The sequence below is a fragment of the Drosophila serrata genome, unplaced genomic scaffold, assembly GCF_035046125.1.
Source record: "Drosophila serrata isolate PLE 108 unplaced genomic scaffold, ASM3504612v1 contig_245, whole genome shotgun sequence".
Taxonomy (NCBI): Eukaryota; Metazoa; Arthropoda; class Insecta; order Diptera; family Drosophilidae; genus Drosophila; species Drosophila serrata.
The window spans coordinates 753,388-771,836 of NW_028257143.1; the positions used below are offsets into that span (position 1 = coordinate 753,388).

At 45.7% G+C, this 18,449-nt stretch overlaps 6 protein-coding genes across 6 annotated transcripts; 3 read left to right on the top strand and 3 right to left on the bottom strand.

Annotated features, from left to right (window-relative positions):
* Positions 1–380: 380 nt before the first annotated feature.
* Positions 381–1,818, top strand: LOC110185555 (dnaJ homolog subfamily C member 28). The gene is made up of 2 exons (XM_020954472.2): positions 381–646; positions 713–1,818. Exons 1-2 carry the CDS (start codon positions 551–553, stop codon positions 1,703–1,705), a joined length of 1,089 nt encoding a protein of 362 aa, XP_020810131.2. The 5' UTR covers positions 381–550; the 3' UTR covers positions 1,706–1,818.
* Gart (trifunctional purine biosynthetic protein adenosine-3 Gart) lies at positions 1,745–11,609 on the bottom strand. Its single transcript, XM_020954471.2, has 7 exons — positions 11,131–11,609; positions 6,045–6,292; positions 5,338–5,987; positions 5,055–5,280; positions 4,385–4,806; positions 3,270–4,322; positions 1,745–3,212 (listed from the first exon to the last, which is right to left on the bottom strand). Exons 1-7 carry the CDS (start codon positions 11,305–11,307, stop codon positions 1,915–1,917), a joined length of 4,074 nt encoding a protein of 1,357 aa, XP_020810130.2. The 5' UTR covers positions 11,308–11,609; the 3' UTR covers positions 1,745–1,914.
* Pcp (Pupal cuticle protein) lies at positions 6,457–9,728 on the top strand. The gene has a single exon (XM_086832300.1). It carries the CDS (start codon positions 9,037–9,039, stop codon positions 9,559–9,561), a length of 525 nt encoding a protein of 174 aa, XP_086688426.1. The 5' UTR covers positions 6,457–9,036; the 3' UTR covers positions 9,562–9,728.
* Positions 11,610–12,191: 582 nt separating the features above from the next.
* On the bottom strand, positions 12,192–14,524 carry LOC110185679 (uncharacterized). The gene is made up of 3 exons (XM_020954646.2): positions 13,708–14,524; positions 13,196–13,641; positions 12,192–13,101 (listed from the first exon to the last, which is right to left on the bottom strand). The coding sequence occupies exons 1-3, from the start codon at positions 13,759–13,761 to the stop codon at positions 12,519–12,521; spliced, it is 1,083 nt and encodes a 360-aa protein (XP_020810305.2). The 5' UTR covers positions 13,762–14,524; the 3' UTR covers positions 12,192–12,518.
* MME1 (Mitochondrial Magnesium Exporter 1) lies at positions 14,471–16,162 on the top strand. The gene is made up of 4 exons (XM_020954647.2): positions 14,471–15,118; positions 15,195–15,627; positions 15,685–15,861; positions 15,929–16,162. The coding sequence occupies exons 1-4, from the start codon at positions 14,999–15,001 to the stop codon at positions 16,096–16,098; spliced, it is 900 nt and encodes a 299-aa protein (XP_020810306.2). The 5' UTR covers positions 14,471–14,998; the 3' UTR covers positions 16,099–16,162.
* A 103-nt stretch (positions 16,163–16,265) lies between these two features.
* On the bottom strand, positions 16,266–17,770 carry Rab30 (RAS oncogene family member Rab30). Its single transcript, XM_020954649.2, has one exon. The coding sequence runs from the start codon at positions 17,768–17,770 to the stop codon at positions 17,084–17,086; it is 687 nt and encodes a 228-aa protein (XP_020810308.2). The 3' UTR covers positions 16,266–17,083.
* Between the last annotated feature and the right edge of the window lie 679 nt (positions 17,771–18,449).

Here is an 18,449-nt window from a genome sequence, read left to right on the forward strand (position 1 = left end):
GATTCGAGGTCCCGTGATTCCTAAAGTATATTTGTAGCTTTCATTATTATTATATAGATTATTCCATTCTCGATTTCCTGAAGACTCAGACGTTTCGTTAAACTTAGTTAAACTAGGTGACTAGTCGCCGAAATTGCGCCTTTGGCCTCTTTCTGCCACGGTGTGAGATCGATTCAGTAGCTTAATGAACAGGTAGTAGCAAGAAGTTCTCGAGCTTCACGTCAAAGCCATCGTCATATCGGCCCCTAGAGTAGTCGTGAATATCCTTGGAGAGACTCACTGACTCTTGCTGTCCTTGGTGCCTACCAGCTGTTTCGATCTGTTTTCAAAATGAAATGATCGTTGGCGGGAAGCCCGACGATAACGATAGGTTTAAACTCGATTATTTTTAATATCAAAATGTAGCCCTGGTCTAAAGCGGCAAAACAGCTGTTTGTACTTCAAAACGTAAACAAATGATAATAATAGTTTAAATGACATTAATGTCAGTTTTGAAAATTAGATACTTAATTCGAATTTCGAGTTGGCAGTTAATTAAGAGGAGTTTACAATGTGGCTAGCAGGACGTGTCTTAGGTGCCTCAATTCGTCACACAGGCCGAGGCTCCCATCGCTTGTTGCACCTTAAACGCCGCGAAGTGTATTCGGTAAGAGGAAATCTTTAGTTGCGTTGCTTCCCTTCCTATTATATAACTGGTCACCTGCATTACTAGGAGTGCTTCCGCATCCTGGGTGTGCACGAGTCAGCGGATCAGAATACCGTGCGCCACGCTTACTTGGACCTGGTGAAGCGAGTGCATCCGGACTCTGGCACTGAAGAGGCCAGCGCCGAACGCTTCCAGCAAGTGGACGAGGCGTTCAGGGTGCTGCAGGAGAAGTTTGCCAAAGGGCGGCGCAACATTCAGGAGGACGAGGACGAAGCCATGGAGTTTGATATTCAACACACTGCTCCGCAGCACCGACAGTACCTGTCCAACGAAGGCATTGGCGTCGGAAATCCGTTTCAGCGCCAGAAGCAGTACCAACAGGTGAGAGCCATGAAGGCGCAAGAGCGCGTGCTCGAGCATCGCATCGACAAGGCGGCTGCGGGCGAAAGGACTCTGATGTCCAAGGGCAACCATTTCCGCAAGCACGCCATAAAGACCAAATACGGCATCGAGCGCGTAGTGGAGGATTTAATCCAGGAAGCGATGTCCAAGGGCGACTTTGACAATCTGAATGGGGTCGGAAAGCCGCTGTCATCGGCACAGTCGCAGACTCCCTATCTAGACTTTACCACGCACAAGCTAAACAAGATAATGCTGGACAATGGCTTCACGCCGGAGTGGATTAGCCTAAGCAAGGACATACGGGAAGCTGTTGCACAGCTCAAGGATAAGGTGCGCAAGGAACGTACCTTCTACGGCGAGTGGCCATTGCAACGCCCCGACGAGGTAGCTGCATGGCAGACATTCAAGCAGCAACATCAGGAGGAAGTCCAGCAATTGAACAAGCTAATTGACAAGTATAACCTGTTGGTGCCCATCCTGAAGAATCAGTTCTTTCGCCAGAACTTAGACACAATAGGCGAAAGAGTTTTCAGCGAGCCGCAATTGCAACGTAACGTGATGCGACGACTAACTCCGGATGCCAATATCAACAACAATGAACAGAAGCAGCAGACTTCGAATACAAGCATCTTTTCCCTCTTTAGCAATCTTTTGTGATGGAAAGTTCGTTTTTTAACGAAACATTGGTGATATTAGTTTATATGTAGCTCCCTAAGGGAGGGAAATAATAGTTATTTATTAAAAATGAATTGCAGTCTTAACCAATCAAATGTTGAATATCTAAAAATGTATATAAAAAACGTCTTTTATCGGCAGATATGAACATCCCTGTGAATTTCGTTCGCTTTGCCTGGCTAATAACAGTCCTAGGATGGCAGTGTTGTCCTTCCCTCGGCATTGAGGCGCACTGTTCCGCTGGCCAACAGGGCTAGAGCTCTGGGGAAAGCCCAGTGCTCGGCCTTGTGAATGCGTTGCGTCAATGTATCCTCATCGTCTCCGGGTAATATGGGAACTGCAGCCTGAACTAGAATGGCTCCCGTGTCCACGCCCTCGTCCACAAAGTGAACCGTGCATCCGGACTCCTTCTCGCCAGCCTCCAACGCCTGCCGCTGGACATGAAGACCCGGAAACTTGGGCAGCAACGAGGGATGGATGTTGATAAGACGGCCACACCACTCTCGCACAAACGGTGCACTCAGAATGCGCATAAACCCGGCTAGGCATACCAAATCCACACGAGCTGCCTTGAGATTTCGTGTCAGTTCATCGTCGTAGAGCTCTCGGGTCTTAAAGTCCTTGTGTGCGATGACCACGGAGGGAATCCCAGCTCGATGGGCACGTTCCAAACCCAAGACACCCGGCTTGTTGCTAATCACCAGCACAATGTCGGCATGCACACCCTGGGCGGAGTCGCGAGTGGCATCGATGAGTGCCTGCAGGTTGCTGCCCGTTCCTGAGATGAGAACAGCCACTCGTTTACGAGGCATAGAGAGCATCTTCTGGGTCTTCGCCAACACGGCCTCGAAGTTCTGGACCACCACCTGCGGCCTCTTTGGATCCTTGCGGGCAATAACCTCTCCGACCACAGAAGCTCGCTGTGGGTACCGCAACTCCTTCAGAACTCGATCGGCATCGGTGGCGGAAACCACCAGGACCAGACCTAAGCCGCAGTTGTACGTCCGCTGCAACTCGGAGGAGCTAATGTTCCCGGCTGATGCCAGCCAGGCGAAAACAGGCGGTAGCTGGAATTCATTTGCGTCCAGTCGCACGGCCAGATCCTTGCGCAGCACACGCGGAATGTTCTCACTGAGTCCGCCGCCTGTGATGTGGGCCAGCGCCTTGATTCCGTGATTTGGTTGCGACAGCAGATCAGCCAACGCCTTTACATATATCTTTGTGGGCACTAAGAGCTCCTCGCCAATTGTTTTCTCGCTGAAAGGAGCCCTATCGTTGATACCCAAGCCGACCCGCTTGAGGACAGCGTGCACCAGGCTAAAACCATTGCTGTGGACACCCGACGATGGCAAGCCAATGAGCACATCTCCTGGCTGAATGTCACTCAATCGAGGCAGGATACCGGAGCGTTCAGCAATACCCAAGGCGAAGCCAGCCAGGTCATAGACCTGGGGCTCGTACAGGAGCGGCAAGGCAGCACTATGCGAATCTAGCAAGCAAGTGTAAATTAATGTTTGTACTTAAATTTCGCGCCTAGATAACTTACCAATGAAACTGCTATTGGCCTGGCGGGAACCCTCTAGGACACCGGAATGGACCTCCTTCGCCAGCTCCTCCTGCCACTGACCACAGGCATAGTAACTCGAGAAGCTCAGCGGCTCGGCTCCATTGCACAGAATATCGTTGACACACATGGCCACCAGATCGATGCCTACGCTGGAGTTGCGATTCGTTTGCTGGGCAATCTTCAGCTTGGTGCCTACACCATCGGTGCCCAAGATAAGAATGGGATCCTTGTAGTGGCCGGGAACACGAGTGAGGCGGCGTCCAGCGGCATTCTCAAAGCATTCCGCCCTTGAAGCCGTTACAGTGTCTTTGGAGGACAGTTTCTTGAGCTCCTCCGGTAGTTCGCGTTCACCAAGGCCTCCGAATGGTGCGGCTACGCGCTCCAGTTGCTCCGTAAAGTTCCGCACCTGCACGGCAGCTCCAGTGCTCGTCTTTGCTCGTCGCTGCAGGACACCCAAAACCTTGGCTCCTGGCAGGGAAGTGCGCCACAACTGACTAGTCTGTGGCAAGACTAAAAGCATACCAATGCCGCAGTTGTGTCGCTCCAACAACGTCCCAGCGCTGAGCTTAAGCTTGCCGGCCAGCCAGCCAAAGATCTTAGGAACGGGAACCGCACCAAAGTCCAAGGTGGTTTCAAATCCCTCGGGCAACAGACGTTTCACATCGTTTAAGAGACCGTGGGTCACATGGGCCACCGACTTGATCTCATCTCCATTCTGGAGGTGGGTAAGAAGCTGTTGAACATACAGTCGGGTGGGTGTGGCCAGGGAATGGGCCAGAGATAGGCCATCCTCTCCACCGTCGACGGGGGACAGATCCTTGAGATTCACTTTAAATTCTTGCAGCCTTGTAAGAATTTCATTAAAGCCGGCACAGTGGAGACCAGAGGAAGGCAGGCCAATAAGAAGATCTCCTGGCTGATAGAGATCGAATCGCGGGAGTACGCGTGACTTCTCCACGATGCCAACACAATAGCCGGCCATGTCATGCTGTCCGGGTCCATAGAGTGAAGGCATCTCTGCTGTTTCGCCACCTACAAGGTATATATGGGAGTTAATAGGTTTTCTAAATGTTACTTTAAGATTCCTTTCTCACCCACTAAAGCGCAGCGCGCATCCCGACAACCATCGGCCATTCCCTTGACCAGCTGAGCAGCCAGCGGAACATTGAGTTTGCCACAGGCAATGTAATCCAGGAAAGCCACCGGCTCAGCGCCAAATTCAAGGAGATCGTTGGCCGAGAGGGCAAACAAGTCGTAACCCACGTTCTCGTACAACTCGTGTTCCAGGGCCAACTTAATCTTGGCTCCCACTCCCTGTGTGGCCTCAGCAATCACAGGCTCCTTGTAGCTGAGCTCATTCAGGCGAAAGAGTCCACCGAAGCCACCCAGACCACCAAGGACGCCCGGCCTCTGGGTGCCTCGGGACAAAGGCTTAATGCGCTGGACGAGAGCATCGCCAGCATCGATATCTACTCCGCTGTCCTTGTAGCTTAATCCTGGGGCGTTGGCAGTGGCTCTAAGTAATTGGTATAGATAGAGAATAGAAGATAAATAATAGGAAAGATATATATTACATAGAGAAGGTTTAAATAGATGGCTGAGAAAATTAAATTAGAAAGGAAGATGATCTCTAAATGATTAAAAATAAATCTATTTTGCACAATTTCTTATTTTTTAATGGCCCAACATTTATATATTTATTAGACTTGTTTAATGTATTAATTTTTGTCAATCGATTTTAATGGATGAGTTACTTGTAATTACATTTTAAAGGCCTTTTGGGCAATATCCGTTCTGTACTGAGCTCCAGATCCGGAAAAGCTGATACTGCCAGCCAACTTGGTGGCCTTGGCAGCAGCCTCCTTCAGGCCGGCGTCAAGAGCAATGGCAATTAGGACACGACCGCCATTGGTCAGAGCTTGCTTTTCCTTGTTCACGGCCAGGCCACTATGGAAAATCAGTTGAGTCGGAGTGTTGTTTGCAGGAAGGCCTAAGAAATACAATTTAGATAATTCCAAGAAGGATTAGCATTTCTTGCTTCACATACCTGTGATAACACATCCTTTTGTAGAGGTCTCCGGATATCCAGCACTGGCCAGGATCACGCCCACGGCACTGACTCCACTGCGCCACTGCAGAGTGAGCTTGTCCAACTTCCCGGTGCAACAGGCCAGCATCACCTCAAACAGATCGGTTTCGAGCAGAGGCAGAATCACCTGAGTCTCCGGATCTCCGAAGCGACAGTTAAACTCCAGGACGCGGGGACCATCGCGTGTCAGCATGAGTCCCGCGTAGAGCACGCCCTGGTAAGAGATTCGTTCCTTGGCCAAACCCTGCACGGCCCTCTCAAGGACAGCCTTTTGGACCAGTTCCAGTGCGGGCTGACTAATCAGCGGACAAGGACAGTAAGCACCCATGCCACCGGTATTCGGTCCAGAGTCACCGTTACCCAACCGCTTGTGATCCTGGGCGGGTAGCATGGCTCGCACATTCTTGCCATCGGTGAAGGCCAGAACCGAGATCTCTTCACCCTCCAGAAGCTCTTCCACTACCAGTGTAGCTCCCGCTTGTCCATACTTTAGCTGCCCCAGGATCTCATCCACTGCCTGGCAGGCTTCCTCCACATTGGCGGCCACCACCACACCCTTGCCAGCGGCTAGACCAGCCGCCTTCACCACCAGAGCCGGATAGGGGGCGCTGGAAGAGAGGAATCCAATCTCATTTCACTTTAAAAACCTTGAATAAGTAGCTCACCTCTTGATGAACGCTTTGGCCTTGTCCGTATCCGTGAAACTCTCGTATCGAGCCGTTGGAATCCCGTGACGCAACATAAAGTCCTTGGCCCACTTCTTGTCTGCCTCAATTTGGGCTCCCTGTTTGCCAGGACCAAAGCACGCTATACCCGCCTTTTGTAGGACATCGCCCAAGCCCAAGGCTAGAGGATCTTCCGGTCCCACGACCACTAAGGATACCTCATTTTCCTTACTCCATTTGGCAATGGCCTGGAAAAAAAGAGAAGTGAAAATTAATAGTTAAATAATAATTTTAAGTATTTTAAAATCGATCTTTTTAACTTATATGTATGTATTTGCAAAGTATAGGTGTGTACTATAATTTTTAAGCATTTTAAAATAAACTCGATACAGGCAAACGTGTAAGCTGGGTGATCTTTACTTCGGTATTCAAAATAATATATAAATTTCACAACCTTACAAATGAAAGGTGACAATAAGTATAATTTAGTTTAAAAACACATTTACTTATTAATATGTAATCCCATTAGGAATTTTGGGAAAACCATAAAACAAATTCAGGTATTAATAAGCTTGGTAAATAATGAAAACAAATTTAATGAAGAAATTTAAATTCGGTTGAGATGATTATAATCAAAGAACCGTTAAATTCGCATTTGCTAAGCTCAAATCAATTTACCTAATTGATATCACAATCAATTTTTTATACAAGTGACACACTGAAACAAATATTTGGAAAGGCAGAAAGCCCCCTACTTGCATTGCAAATGTATTACCCAAGGTTGAAATTGTTTAATAACATGAAAACAAGTACCTCTCCTTCCACACATATATCTTTAAAGCTCAAACACTCAACAATCTTAAATTTATAACTATATATTCTAATTTACATATTTGATTTAATGAAAATCTGATCTAAATTGGATTTTCCCATCTAACCGGGTCATAATCATTATTAGCAACTTCTTTGTTTTGATTTTTTGTAACCACATTCCGAGTGGCAGATAACACTCCTCTAAGTACTCAACCGGTTCCCTCGTCAATTTGTCGCCAAAATACTAAATGCCTTCCTAATTGTTTTGCCATTAAACTGGGTCCGGGGGTGCATTGTCTTTCCACCGTCGAGATGAACTGACTAAGGCGCCAGCTATGTCAGCCATGTGTCAACAAACCAAGTTAATCCCAGGCCCGGATCGCTGATCGGAGATCGAAGATCGAAGATCCGAGAAGATCGTCTTAGTCCGGTTTCGCGGTTGGCGTGACTTCGATATCGTTACGCAGCTCTAATTCGAATTGGCGCCAACGCAGAGTCGGATTACCCCACCAAGGTGAAACGTGTCCGAAATGCACTCGATTGCGTTCCAGACCATTTAGCACCTGGAGCACCGACTACTCATCCCGGTTTCAAATTCCCAGAGTTCAAGAACGTTCACACGGTGGCTGCCAAGAGAAAATGACGTTTTTATTGAGCCACTTTCCAAATTAAGTCCGATTTGGCAAACCCGGCCAAGGTTTTAATTTCCCGTAACGAAGGTTAAAAGAGAAGAAGCTTATGACAGCCGGAACTGGCCAGGTGAGAAAGGCGGGGAGGCTGAGAAGAGATCACCGGCAGAGAAACAGAGATCAACAACATTTTAAACTCGGAATCTCCGAACGGGGAGACCTGCCAAATTTGGCTAGAACGTTTTCGTCTTTATGCTTTACAGAGTGCGCTCATGATTTACTGTATTATATGCAAATAAAGTGCGGGAGAATGGGATCTGGCAAGGAATGCTGCCACATTTGTTCACGGATAAGTTAGGGAATTAGATACGCTTTGCTGAATTAGTCGGACGGGTTCTCGCAGATCTACCAAAACAGTATATATTCGACGGTAAAGATATATCTCGGGGATGAAGCAGGAAATTTCGTCTGGGTTTGCTAGCAAAAGAAGTGATTGAATTATATGTTTGAAGATAACACTTTTATACATCATTTATCAGAACAACTATGTCGTGAAGCTTAATGATTGAACTATGCAATTTCTAAGAATAACTATGCAAATTGAAGGAAAACAAAGAGGAATTAATTAAGCATCGTATAGGTGAGCCAAGGCTTCGAAATTTGGCTTAAACTGAAAGGTAATAAAAGTGTTCCCAATGCCATTTCCTTTTAAATCCAATTAAGCTTGTATTACAGCAGCGACAATTCCCCTGAAAGTTTTAACTGCCTTTACACATTACAAAGTACCCAAAAATTATTAGAAATAAATCTTAACTATATGATTCATACCCATCAATCACTCAAATACTAAACTTAAATGTAAATTCCAGAGGCAAAGATGTTGTGAGATAGTTCAACGATCGTCTTGGTATTTAGACTTCCTTGAGAATGTAAGTCAGGCAAGGCGATATGGGATTTTCAAGATCAGCCACAATACATATCAAATTGTAAGTGCCCCAACCTTCGAGTAGGGCATACCATTCACGAATGTTTCACAGTATATTATTACTCTTCTTTCCGTTTTTTTTTTATTTTTTATATATATTTTTGTCGCTCTTGTTTTGTTTTTGGTTGGTTTTATGCCATCCCACACTTTAGGAATTGCAGCGGCGGCGACAACGACAAATAACATCGTTGATACCTATACAAAATAATACTTATAAGAAATAAAATCATTTTATTTATGACTGACTAAGGCAGGCAACAGCGATGATCATGGAGAAGATGACGACGCACCACCGGAGACGGAGACGCGACGCTGGCGGCTCGGAACTGGGTTTCCGAGGAGAAAAATTGCCAAAAAATCACTGGTGAGCGGATGGATATAAAAACGAAAGCCACTGTGAAGCGAGCAAGTAGTTTAGAACCAAACTCGAACGCGGCAGCAGCTCCTCCTCCACCATCATGTATTCGCTTGTAAGCCAAGCTCCAGCCCCAGCTGGGACTTCCCGTAATGGATAATAACAAATGTCTTTGATACCATTCCACAGGTTAGTTTTTGTGTAGCTCTTATGGCCGTGCTGCAGGTGCAAGGTGCCTCCTACATCCCGGATTCGGATCGGAACACCAAGACGCTCCAAAACGAGCTGCAGGTGGAACGGGATGGCAACTACAGGTACGCCTACGAGACCTCCAATGGCATATCCGCCTCGCAGGCAGGCCTGGGCGGCGTTTCCGTCCAGGGCGGATCAAGCTACACCTCACCCGAGGGCTCTGTGATCAGTGTCAACTATGTGGCCGATGAGTTCGGCTACCATCCCGTGGGCGATCACATACCCAAAGTGCCGGACTACATATTGCGGGCCCTGGAGTACATTAGGACGCATCCCTACCAAGTCAAGGATTACTATACCGGCGAGCTGAAGACCGTGGAGCACGATGCAGCTGCCTTCAACGTCTACACCAGCAACATCCAGGAGTCAACATCACCGAGATCCCGTCCCAGCACCACACCAAAGACCATCTACCTCACCCATCCGCCCACGACGACAACGCTCCGACCTCTGCGACAGAGGCGCGGTGCTCCGAGGCACTGATGATGACGGATGAATCTTTGGATAATCTTTGGCGGGGAAAGGGGCTGGTCTCCATGGAGACCAGCATACGAATCTGTGAATTTTGATCTAAACAATTAATTAAGCATCAAACAATAAATAGAAGTGCTAAGCAAGCGTAAGCTAAAATATCAAATCGAAAACAAAAAGCAGTTGCTGTTAATCGATCTGTTCACATATTCATTGGGTATCGCGGGGGTTACGATGAAGTGAAACCAAGATATCGGATCATTTTTGTTGATCTTCGATCAGTTTTACGGAAAAATCATTTAAATAGAGTTGCTTTCGAGCAAAGTGTGGTTAGACTAGGTATTTATTTAAAAAATGTATTTAATACTTTCAATAATACCGTATTAAGAAATTTAATGAACGAGTTCTTGGCAACAGTTACTATTGCTAATAAGGGTAGATGACAATAAATCTACAAAATTGTTTTTATTACATTTTTTTATGATGTTTTATAAATATATATAATTTGTTAATATCATAATATACTTAATATATTATGACAAAAGAATATTATTTAAATAACAATAATATTTATTTATTTAGGAAAAACATCAGAGCTGCCCAATAAAATCCCTGGTTTTCAGGCCAATTGTCTAGCAAAATGCTGACCAACAAAAAATGTCTAAAATAATTAAATGTAATTGTTAAAAGCAAACAAAACACCTAATTTATTTGACATATTATTTGAAAGAATTTCTTAAGCATACAAACTAAATTGTTATAACTTTTGTTGCGGCCCCTTACTATAATTAATTAGCTTAAATCAAGTAGATGAAGCTTTAAAAACTGGTTTGCAAAGAAAGATCACTTTCAGTTATCTTTGAATAAACCAAAAATTGCTATCTTAAACTTTTTTATTTAATGGAATATCGATTAATTATAATTAATATTTTTTGAAGACAATTAAAAATAATTCAATGCTGTTAAAGAAGATTAAATAAGCAATAAAGTTTAAATTTTTAAAAGAGCAATTATTATTTATTTGATTAAATAATCAATGGTTGCCTCGATCTTTTAATAACAATATTATAAATATAATTAATGTTGATGGCATATTTTATTCAAAAAGTGAGTGGCAGATTTGCTTCTACAAATGATTAACGCCTACTACATCTGTACATATATATGTGTGTATGTGTGTATATAAGCCTAATAATAATAAATAATTCGCTCAAAGTTTCGCAATCGCAAATCAAGCACCGTGGCCCAGCAACGGGTTAAGGGAGCAGCAGCGACTTATCAGCGATCGCTGCACTTAATCTGCAGTGGAATCTGCTCTCCTGCGTCTCGATTACGGATTTATTGCGGCTGGTGAGCATAAAAAACTCTCCGACAGCATGGAACACACATAGTTACCATGTTCGGAAGCCATAAAAATGTATCACACAGGCAATAAAACGGAACCAAATCACATTTAAGTGCCGAAATTTCCACGAACTTTTGCTTTTGCAGCTGCAACTCAATTAACCCCCACATGGGACTCCGTTAATTGACTTAAAGCTGCGGTTCAAGGTCAAACCGTGGACGGGGACAACAACCTACCTCGAAATCCTTTGGGTCCAGGACCTTGGCATCCAGATTCTGGCATTTCTTCACCTCCTGAATGCCATAGCTACCGGGCAGGGCGAAGATCTGCGAGATTTTGGGCGACTGCGAGAGCTTCCAGCAAATGGCGTGCTCCCGACCCCCGCTGCCGATAACTAAGACGCGCTGCGACATAATTCGAATGGAAAACAACAACCAAAACTAATCACGTTTCCAAAGCAATAATAATATTGCTTTTTTGAGGCTCGCCCACGTGTTGAGCTTGGCAAACAAGACAGAGAGAGAGAGCGTGCGCACACGCGATACACGCACGGAGAGAGCGAGGGAGCTTTAGAGTGTGAGAGTAGAGACTTTAAACCCTATGTTTGCGCCTATGTTTCACTTCCAGCGATCTTCTGGATCCAGTAATAAACCGCACCGCACGACGCCTCGTTTCCAACTGAGACCTGGAATCAGATCGGAGTATATTTTCATGTGCGCTATCGCCTAGGCCTAGGTAGACATCGTCGCGACGGAGCGACGTCAGCGTCCGATTATGTTTGTGTTCGTGGGCTGATAAGAAGCCCCCGCCCGTCTCAATTGCACTTTTTTCCCACTGTTTGTTGTTTTCCATCGTAGGATTGGCGAATACAAATAACAAAAACACGATGATAGCCTTTCGGGACCCCTGAAAAAGCAACGATCGCTGGGGGTAAATGAAACGGTAACAAATGCATAGCCTATTGAAACGGAATCAACAAATGAATAAATAAAGGAATGATCTGGAATATTAAGATCTCCTAAACTGTCTAAGAGATGAGCCGGTGTCTAAAAGCTCTGCCTAAGCTTATCCAAGAATTATTTAAAAGCTTTCTAAACTCCTTTGTAATTTACCATGTCAAGGTCACACTGATTTAGACCTTCCCATAATTTATTTCGTTAAACAATCATATATCTGTACAGAGCAACCTTTACTATATTAGTTGTAAACATTCAATAACAGAAGCCGAGTTAAAAAAAAATCACACAGCCTACTCAAAAAGCTATAAAAATAAGTGTGGTTTTCTGCACTAGTTGAGTTCTGTTACTATTTAAAATTATGGTTTTCGTTTTTATTAGTATGCATTATACAAAATTGTGTAGTGTGAGTTGTAAATTTACAAAATATCTACCGTAGTCCGTCATAAAATTTGTTTTACATTGTTGTTGTTGATGTTTGGGTAGCCTGTGGGATAAAGCAACGAATATGCGCCGCATCGAAAATGTTTCAAATGTTCGGCGACACAGAATCTCAGAATCAATTGTTTCATGCTTTTTTTGTGGTGGTTCTAAAGAGAAACATGCCAAGAATATAGAAGAAGCTCTTGAAATGGTGGTGACGCGCCGTACTTCATCGGTTCACTCTGTTACCGGCGCATCTGAAAGCCAATGGAGCCATTCGGTCCACGAGGCAATCGCAGGACTTCGTTAAACGGATGCGGATGTTGAGCGAGTTGCTGCTGCTGTTGCTGCGGCGATTGCAGCGACTGCTGGCGTAGCAGGGCTGCAGACACACTACCGCCCACCACTGGGGACCAGCTCTGTTGCGGATTGGGCGACGTCTGGGTCTGCTGTGCTTGGGGCGGCATCCCTATGCCACCAAGACCTCCACCTCCATATGGCGGCAAGCGCTGATTGAAATGGGGCTGAATGGAGGGCGACTGCTGCTGTTGTGACGGGTGCTGCGCATTATGGGGATAGTAATAGTTCAAGCCCGGCTGATTGTGCGGCCCCTGGAAGTAGCTGTTGTAGTTATTATACATGCCCGACCCCTGGGACATCTTCGGAGCCGAGCTGGAGCGATGCATTCCCGCCGCTGGATGGCTGCCATTGTTGTTATTGATATTGTTGTTGCTGCTTGCTGTGGCAGAAGATGGAGTGGCAGCCGCTGTCGAGGGCGGGGCAGCCGCTGATGTGTTGCCACTGGCATTTGGCGTGCTGGGAGCGGCTCTAAAAACAAAAATTAGCACAATCAATTCAATTCATTGCTAGATGCAATTAAATAAACTCTGGTCAAGTTAGGAATAAATTGTGTAGTACTTACGGTTTGTCATCTTCCGGATTTTTGGCCGCACCCAGGATACGCAGCCTGGCCTCGGCATACTCCTGCTCGCGCTGCTTGAGCGTCTTGATCGGCTGCTTGGGACGCATACCATTGGTGTCGCGACGCTCCTCCGCCTGGGCGGGTCGGCGCAGGATCTTCACCGTTTGATTGGTGGTGGGCGTGGCATAGCTGGCCGAATCATACTCGTTTGTAGACTTGTGCAGCACCATCATAACGGGCTGGGGGGCCTGCAGCTCGGCCTCTGTTGGCTGCGGCGGCGTCGGCTTCCTGGCAATAGTTATCTGCCTGGGCGAAGGAGTGCTGCCTCCGCCGCTGCTGCTGTTGCCCTCCAGGAGGCTCTGCGGGCGCTGGAGCAGTTTCATTTTGCCAACTGGACGATCGTTACTAGTTTGTAGCTGCAGCTGATTTTGCAGGGTCAACGAGATCTGTGTGATAGATGGCACATGGCATTAGATTGGATGTTGGAAAACTGACAGTCCACGAGTACTCACCGCCGCCTCGTCAATTTCCTCCCAGTTGTCTAGCACATCCTCGCCATGGGACATTGTTTAGCACAAGCTCGTTTTGTTGAACGGAACACGTTGCGTGCTGGGCGCTCGAATATATACTTGGTTGCTCTACGCTCTCTCCTCCTCTGCTCTGCTCGCCTTGCTCACTTCCTTCTCTTGCGCCTGCTGCTGAAGCTCGCACTACGACTGATACATGATTCCTTCGCACTTTTATCAGACATAAGTTAAGCGTATGGTTGGCACACACAATTTTCACGAAATCCGCTCCTCGACACTGCTGGAAAAAAACAATACGCAACAATTTCGTTCTGCTGCTATATGGGCCTTGTTGTTGCTGTTGTTGTCAGTGATGCTTCTTCTTCTTGCTCTTGTGGCCGAGGTTTTCAGCTTTCCACTGCTTCAGTTTGAGCAACTGCGGGCGTTCAGCCAACATGCGCGTCGCCAAAGGCGTGGAGGCACCCGTCTATCGCTAACAGTAATAGCTATGCATTTAATTTCATTGATTAAACATGTCTCTTTGCTTTTTATCTTTAATAGTGCTGTGGTGGGTCTTTGTGTGGCCAGCGCACGCGTCTCGCTGCGAATGCCGATTACAAGTTGGTATTATATATATTGGCTGTTTCTGTGCTCGAACCCACAATAATAAAAAAAATGTTGTTTTTCTCTGTTTTGCAAACTTATATCTGTATACCATTGATTTAAAATTCAACAATGTGATTTTATACCCAAGTATTTCAGTTATTTAGTATTTAGTAATATTTAGTATATTCTGGATGAGTCTACTGCGCTCATCTGAAGTGATGCCAACTTGTAATAAAATCAAAATATATTTGTTCCTGGCTTGAACACAAATAAACGAAACCCTAAAATTATAAATAAAAAAAAACACAAATGATGTATCAATGATCTTGCAAACATTATTTTTAATCTCAGTAATAAAGTCAACGAATACATTTTTTAAGCGGGCAACTGATTTGAAAGCAAAAAAAACTGAGTTGGCAGCCCTGCTCAGCTGGGCGCTGAAGAGACTGCAATTTCGGTAGAATCAAATGAAATCCATTTTTAAGCGATAAGACTGCGAGTGATCATGGAAGTAGCACTCCCACAACCTGAGGAAACATACAGCATTAGCATAGGTCAGCAACCGCCTAGAGAAGAGATAAGGAACCGATAGCAATAGCTGAAATTCTGCGTTCTTCGCACACGTGCCCGTTCGCTCTGAAGAGGTTTACGCGTTTACCAGATTGTTTACGTAAATATTAATAAACACGCGATGACGACCGGGGAGGTTCAAGCCAAGGAACGAAAGGCGAATCCCGTCAAGTCCTTTATAGCCGGCGGCTTTGGCGGCATGTGCAATGTGGTCGTCGGTCATCCCCTGGACACAATTAAGGTGAGCCAAGAAATTGTTGCTATGTGAAATTCCTGGCATAACACACATGACACATGTGTCACCTTAACTTTACCAGGTTCGTCTGCAGACCATGCCCATGCCATTGCCAGGACAGCCACCACGATACAAGGGAGTTGCGGACTGCGCTGTTAAGATCTTTCGGCAGGAGGGATTCCGTGGTTTCTATAGGGGAATTTCCGCTCCTCTGGTTGGCGTGACTCCCATCTATGCTGTGGACTTTGCCGTGTACGCGGCGGGCAAGCGACTATTCCAAACGGACGAACACATTAAGCTCACCTATCCGCAGATCTTTGCTGCCGGAGCCCTAGCCGGAGTCTGCTCCGCACTCGTCACAGTACCCACCGACCGGATCAAGGTGTTGCTTCAGACGCAAACCGTGTCCAGTGGTCCATTGCTGTACAATGGCACCATGGATACGGCGATGAAGCTATATAGGCAGGGCGGAATCAAAAGTCTGTTCAAGGGAACGTGTGCCTGCATTCTGAGAGGTAAGTTGGCTCTACGTAGTTAAAAAGTAACAGATATAAATTAAACTAAACCCGCAGATTCACCCACCGGCTTCTATTTTGTGACATATGAGTTCCTGCAGAACTTGGCCAGACAAAAGTCCAAAACAGGACAGATCAGCACCACATCAACGATTTTATCCGGCGGAACGGCGGGCATTGTGTTTTGGACTTTGGCCGTGCCCTTCGATGTACTTAAAAGCCGCCTCCAGTCGGGTGAGTCAGCCACATCAAATCGTTCTCGAAAATCGAAGCTGATAAATATTCAATTGTCAAATTGCAGCACCTGAGGGCACTTACAAGCACGGCATTCGAAGCGTTTTCCGAGACCTGATGGCCACCGAGGGGCCCAAAGCTCTATTCCGGGGCATTCTTCCGATACTATTACGTGCCTTTCCCTCGACAGCTGCTGTCTTTTTTGGTGTGGAACTGGCGAATGATTTGTTGAATTAAGTTACAAGTTTTGTATTTAGGAAAGAGGCTGTAGATAGTTGATTAAATGTTGTTAACAGAGTTATTTTGATAATGTATTTTCTTGTATTAGATTTCAACACAACCAGAAAAACTCCGTCATTAACTGGGTAGGTCTTACATTCATTAGGAAATAAAATATTCACCGATTTCTTTCTAAATTACAATATCAGTTTATTTTCATTTCTTTAGTTTTTCATTTAGCTTTCGTTTGTGGTCTATCCCATAGTTTCAACTACATGCTTAATTTTTGGAATGTCATAAAATCACCTTACAATTATTACGAGTACCATTAAAACTTGCATTATAAATGATTGCACATTAATCATATAAAAATACTTTAAAGTAATTGCAAAATAAATACGCTTATTGCCGATTTTATATGTTGTATACACAGAAAAAAATGTATAAAATGTACAATACTCCTTAGGAAAAGACAATTACAACTAAACAGAACTGTATGTGCATTAATTATTGATGTAATAAATTCATCCAAAGCATTAGCTGTGATGCTCACTTGGTAATCGTAATCAATACGTTTAGATAATACTTAATCAAAAAAATCAGGCGCATGGAGACTACACATCCAATGGAGTTTATGTAACACAAATATTTAGCATCCATATAGTCATTGACAGCTAGTTTTTGGAGTGGATCTTCATCGTGATATTCAGAAATCGAAGAGTTCAATTGATGCGTAGACCTTAAACTATCAGCTCTGTTTCCGAACCGGAATCAATAAAATTGTAGTATTCGTTGAGTCTAGTTATGGGGAACTGTGATGTTAGATTTTCCCGCACGAAAGTCGTAAAGCCATTGGAATAAAATCCTTAGAATATGGGAGCTTGTTAGTCGTAAAAAAAAAAATGAAATAATTGCAATGGACTCTCAAAAGATCAATGAAATATCACGACTAAGCTTTAACTAGGTATAAATTAGCTGCTCAGTTTCTGGTTTGGCATCCACCTCAGCCCGTATGACTAGCATTTGAGCCATTGCTACCACCTCCGCCGCCGGCGAGTCCACCGCAGCAATTGCTCTGCGCTGCTTTGGCACTGAAGCTCCCCAGGCCAATGGAGCTACCCTCCGACTGCCGCTGAGCGGCCGCTGCAGCAGCAGCACTGCTGCCATCCTTGCTCCGCGCCTGGCCAATTAGCTCAGCGGCGATTTCGTAGAACAACCGCTCCACGTTCTCCGCCTCCTTGGCGGAAGTCTCCAGGAAGTACATGTCATGTTGCTTTGCGAACTCCTCGCCAATCTGGGTGGGTATCTCGCGGTCATCACGGTCCGTCTTGTTGCCGACGAGTATCTTGAGCACCTTGGAGTTGGCATATTCCTGGATCTCGCGCAGCCAATCCGGCAGGCAGTCGAACGTGGGCTGGCAGCTGATGTCGTAAACCAGTATCAGTGCATGAGCTGAGCGGTAGTAGCTCTGAGTGATCGAGCGGAACCGTTCCTGTCCGGCCGTGTCCCAGATCTGTAGCTTTATCTTCTCGCCCTCCACCTCCACGGTTTTGATCATAAAGTCCACACCGATGGTTGCGCCCTGGCCGGGTGGAAACAGTCCCTGGGTGAAGCGCCGCACCAGACAGGTCTTCCCGACGCCAGCGTTACCCACTAGGACGATTTTGAACAGGAACTTATAGTCCTCCATTGCTGAAGCAGCCAAAGAGAGATTGCGTGGGCGTCGGCAAGGTGTGTGTGTGTTTGCTCTGCAAACGGAGGCGAAAGTTAGTTGGTCCCAATTCGGAGTTTAGACACACCTTAGTCAACGACGCGTAACGTATTGTCTGCTGCTACTGCCGATGATTGCGATGTGCGATGATGGGGTGGTTCCTTGGATCTGCTTACGCCATCCGGACAGGAGACTTGCCTCTCACCTGTGGCTCTCTGACGGTGGTGCTAATGGTCGGTCCCAAGGTTGCTGCTCTCGTTCTGTTTTTTTTTTTTTGGCTATTTTACTGATGACTCAACAGCAGCGCGCTTCAAGTGCTCTAGTGTGTCTAATCGGCGCTAATCTGACGCGCATTTATTGAAAACGCGCTGGCCAGACTCAATATATTTATAGCTCTGCAGGCAACTGGTTGCATGCTGGCGCATTAATTGCCAGGCCTTGTTTTGCGTATGTTTACCAACAGAATTTTGCTGTTTTTCGATTATTGTGATGGTATTGGATTTGTAAATTAGAGGTGGGGAAACTCGATGCCAGCGCGATGTCATCGATGTTTTGGAAACATCGCTAGAAACGATGTTTGGCTGGACATAACCGATATTTTTCGATGCATGAATATTTTTTTATTCCAAAATGTCGTACTATTTTATGTTGTACAAAG

Bases quoted from the DNA above. Each gene is read 5' to 3' on its own strand.
- LOC110185555 (XM_020954472.2), top strand. From the start codon at position 551: ATGTGGCTAGCAGGACGTGTCTTAGGTGCCTCAATTCGTCACACAGGC. The intron at 647-712 runs GTAAGAGGAAAT...CTGCATTACTAG, and splicing joins AACGCCGCGAAGTGTATTCG to GAGTGCTTCCGCATCCTGGG.
- Pcp (XM_086832300.1), top strand. From the start codon at position 9,037: ATGGCCGTGCTGCAGGTGCAAGGTGCCTCCTACATCCCGGATTCGGAT.
- Gart (XM_020954471.2), bottom strand. From the start codon at position 11,307: ATGTCGCAGCGCGTCTTAGTTATCGGCAGCGGGGGTCGGGAGCACGCC. The intron at 6,293-11,130 runs GTAGGTTGTTGT...CTTTTTTTCCAG, and splicing joins TGGACCCAAAGGATTTCGAG to GCCATTGCCAAATGGAGTAA. The intron at 4,807-5,054 runs GTAATTACAAGT...CCAATTACTTAG, and splicing joins GCCCAAAAGGCCTTTAAAAT to AGCCACTGCCAACGCCCCAG.
- LOC110185679 (XM_020954646.2), bottom strand. From the start codon at position 13,761: ATGTCCCATGGCGAGGATGTGCTAGACAACTGGGAGGAAATTGACGAG. The intron at 13,642-13,707 runs GTGAGTACTCGT...TCTATCACACAG, and splicing joins AGGAAATTGACGAGGCGGCG to ATCTCGTTGACCCTGCAAAA. The intron at 13,102-13,195 runs GTAAGTACTACA...TTTTGTTTTTAG, and splicing joins AATCCGGAAGATGACAAACC to AGCCGCTCCCAGCACGCCAA.
- MME1 (XM_020954647.2), top strand. From the start codon at position 14,999: ATGACGACCGGGGAGGTTCAAGCCAAGGAACGAAAGGCGAATCCCGTC. The intron at 15,119-15,194 runs GTGAGCCAAGAA...TAACTTTACCAG, and splicing joins ATCCCCTGGACACAATTAAG to GTTCGTCTGCAGACCATGCC. The intron at 15,628-15,684 runs GTAAGTTGGCTC...CTAAACCCGCAG, and splicing joins GTGTGCCTGCATTCTGAGAG to ATTCACCCACCGGCTTCTAT.
- Rab30 (XM_020954649.2), bottom strand. From the start codon at position 17,770: ATGGAGGACTATAAGTTCCTGTTCAAAATCGTCCTAGTGGGTAACGCT.